This window comes from Amphibalanus amphitrite, unplaced genomic scaffold, assembly GCF_019059575.1.
Source record: "Amphibalanus amphitrite isolate SeventyFive unplaced genomic scaffold, NRLGWU_Aamphi_draft 000138F_arrow, whole genome shotgun sequence".
In the NCBI taxonomy this organism is placed as follows: Eukaryota; Metazoa; Arthropoda; class Thecostraca; order Balanomorpha; family Balanidae; genus Amphibalanus; species Amphibalanus amphitrite.
This window is the reverse complement of record NW_024881633.1, coordinates 345,288-347,574: the sequence shown is the minus strand read 5'-3', so window position 1 is coordinate 347,574 and position 2,287 is coordinate 345,288. Positions and strand designations below refer to the sequence as shown.

Here is a 2,287-nt window from a genome sequence, read left to right as displayed (position 1 = left end):
ACGACCCTGTGGTGGCCAGCCGGGGGCCAGGTCAAGTCAAGGTCAGGTCACACTGCACCGACACCGCGCATGGTAAGACACTCCTACGGGGGTAGGATGGGGGACGGGGGTCAACGCAATGTGAACACTAAATGTAGAGCCAAGTTAACCACAGTGGGTTATGCGACTTCCACCCTCTCCGCTCCCAAAAAGTGAAAAATAAAAAGTTCGGCTTTATTTTCAGTCACTGCATACCATCTGCTGAACATATGGATTATGCACACCACAACGACAAACAATGACACCGGAGTCTAAAACAGAACTAAAGCCTCCCTCCCAAAAAGTGTGCAATGCAACATCGCCGTGACTCGCATCGACAACGACAATAGTACGAGTCTCTGTCACAGCAATGCTGATTACTACGAATTTCAATCGACAATTTTCGATGGTCGCTTGTAAGCAGAACTGTCGCGTCTTTTAAAAACAGGCAAAACAACGAAAACAAACAACAGCTATTGCGCTGAGTTTCATTACAAATGAACGTAATGCGTGTCACTTATTCGCAAAAAAATCTCGAATGGACTCAGTTACAACTCAAGGGCCCACCATCTGACTTCCCGCATATTTCACGTTCGCTAATGTCCATCAGCCATCCAGACCATCTCATTTGCCCTCACAGTGCCACCACAGTCAGTCCGTTCCACGTCTTATTACCGCCATCAGGGCCGCCGCTGGCGCAGCGCCGGTGACGCCGTCGCCGCCGGTGACGCCCTCTGTGGCGTGACGCCCCCTCCGGCGTCCAGCGCCACCTCGCCACCGAGACACTGCTGCAGGGCGAGCGTCTCCTCGGTCAGGTACGCGTCGTGCATCCAGGCGGCCCGCAGCGCCGTCAGGGCGGCCGCAGAGTCGGCGTGCGCCAGCCACGAGGCGACAGTTCGTTTCACCTCCGTTTCCTTGGTGTAGAGCGGTAAAAGACGGGAGGCGGCCGCCGCGCAGCGGGACGCGTCCCAGGTGGTGACGGCGGGGGCGGCGCCGGCGGCGGAGTCGCCCCGACCGGCCCTCGCCTCCTCCAGTCGTCCGAGGGCGGTCAGGGTGTCAGTGGCGGCCTGTAGCCGCCCCAGCTGCTCGTGCAGCCCGTCGGCGGCGGCGGCCAGCCGACGGCACGGCTCGGCTAGAGACGTGGGGTAGCCGTCGTCATCGGGAGCTCCCTCCGTCTCCCACGGGCGCTGGGCGCGCTCCAGGGCGGCGCCGCGAGTCGAGCACACTCGGGATACTGCGGACGAGCCGACGGCGCGCTGCTCAGCCCAGCCGGCCGTCGCGCTGGCCCAGCTGGAGCGTGCCCGCTGCAGGCGGTACAGGGCGTCCGAGGAGAGGCTCATGGCTGCAATGCTGAATGTAGACCAGGTGGGCAGATGGTGGAAATGGGGCAGAGTGTTCTCCTGCCCTCTGCTTCACCCACAACTCAACTTGACTGGTATATCAGAGAGGGTACTGATAGCAGGATTCAATGAATAAATGAATTTGGGAAAAATAACATCTTCAATATAAATTCATGATGAAAAACAGATGAATATGATTTTCTTCTTGAAAGAAATGCATTTCTCATTTCACAAATCTAAAAATGAAATCCAAAACAATGGGGTTAAGTAAATCTTCATAATAGATATAAAATACCAAATTTAAATGAATTTGGATGCTACCTACTTATCAATAAGTTGCTTCAAAATGAAAAAGGCTGAAAAAGGATCTTTCCTTTGTGTGAAAAATAAATACTTTCAATTCCCATCAATCAACACATTCATATCTCATTAAAATCAATAATCATAATGCATCTTGATTTATCAGTTCCGAGGCAAGCCCATAACACAAGCAACATCAGTAGATAACTCCTACATAATTAAATTCATGCAACCAGATGGCAGGAAAAGAATGCTCAACGAATGTATCATCCATACGACAATTCTAGGGAGGAAAATGGTCTAAATGTCACATTATTTTAATTTCAGCTTGAGCCACTAATTTTCGAGAACATTGATCTGCTGGCTGTAGGCAACTAATAGCCCTGTGTCAGTTTTGTTTTCTTTCTAAATAATTTCACATTGCCATAGAAATGTCATTGCAACATTTTATCAAACAACTACACATAAATAAAGCTATCTAACTTACGAGAGACGCGTCGACACGCGTCCCTCCTCCTCGCGATCCAGCTGACAAATGATAGTTATGATTTGGCAGCAAAAGTTTCGATCCTGACGTCATGAAAATTTTTTTGTAATATAAAGTTATTATGAAGGAATTCAAAGCGTGC

General features: G+C 50.5%; 1 protein-coding gene across 1 annotated transcript; it reads right to left on the bottom strand.

Annotated features, from left to right (window-relative positions):
• Positions 1-199: 199 nt before the first annotated feature.
• Positions 200-2,191, bottom strand: LOC122382370 (cyclin-dependent kinase 2-interacting protein-like). Its single transcript, XM_043367598.1, has 2 exons — positions 2,146-2,191; positions 200-1,594 (listed from the first exon to the last, which is right to left on the bottom strand). The coding sequence occupies exon 2, from the start codon at positions 1,356-1,358 to the stop codon at positions 699-701; it is 660 nt and encodes a 219-aa protein (XP_043223533.1). The 5' UTR covers positions 1,359-1,594; positions 2,146-2,191; the 3' UTR covers positions 200-698.
• Between the last annotated feature and the right edge of the window lie 96 nt (positions 2,192-2,287).

What these genes read in the sequence shown, in the direction of transcription:
- LOC122382370 (XM_043367598.1), bottom strand. Translation starts at nt 1,358, where the DNA reads ATGAGCCTCTCCTCGGACGCCCTGTACCGCCTGCAGCGGGCACGCTCC.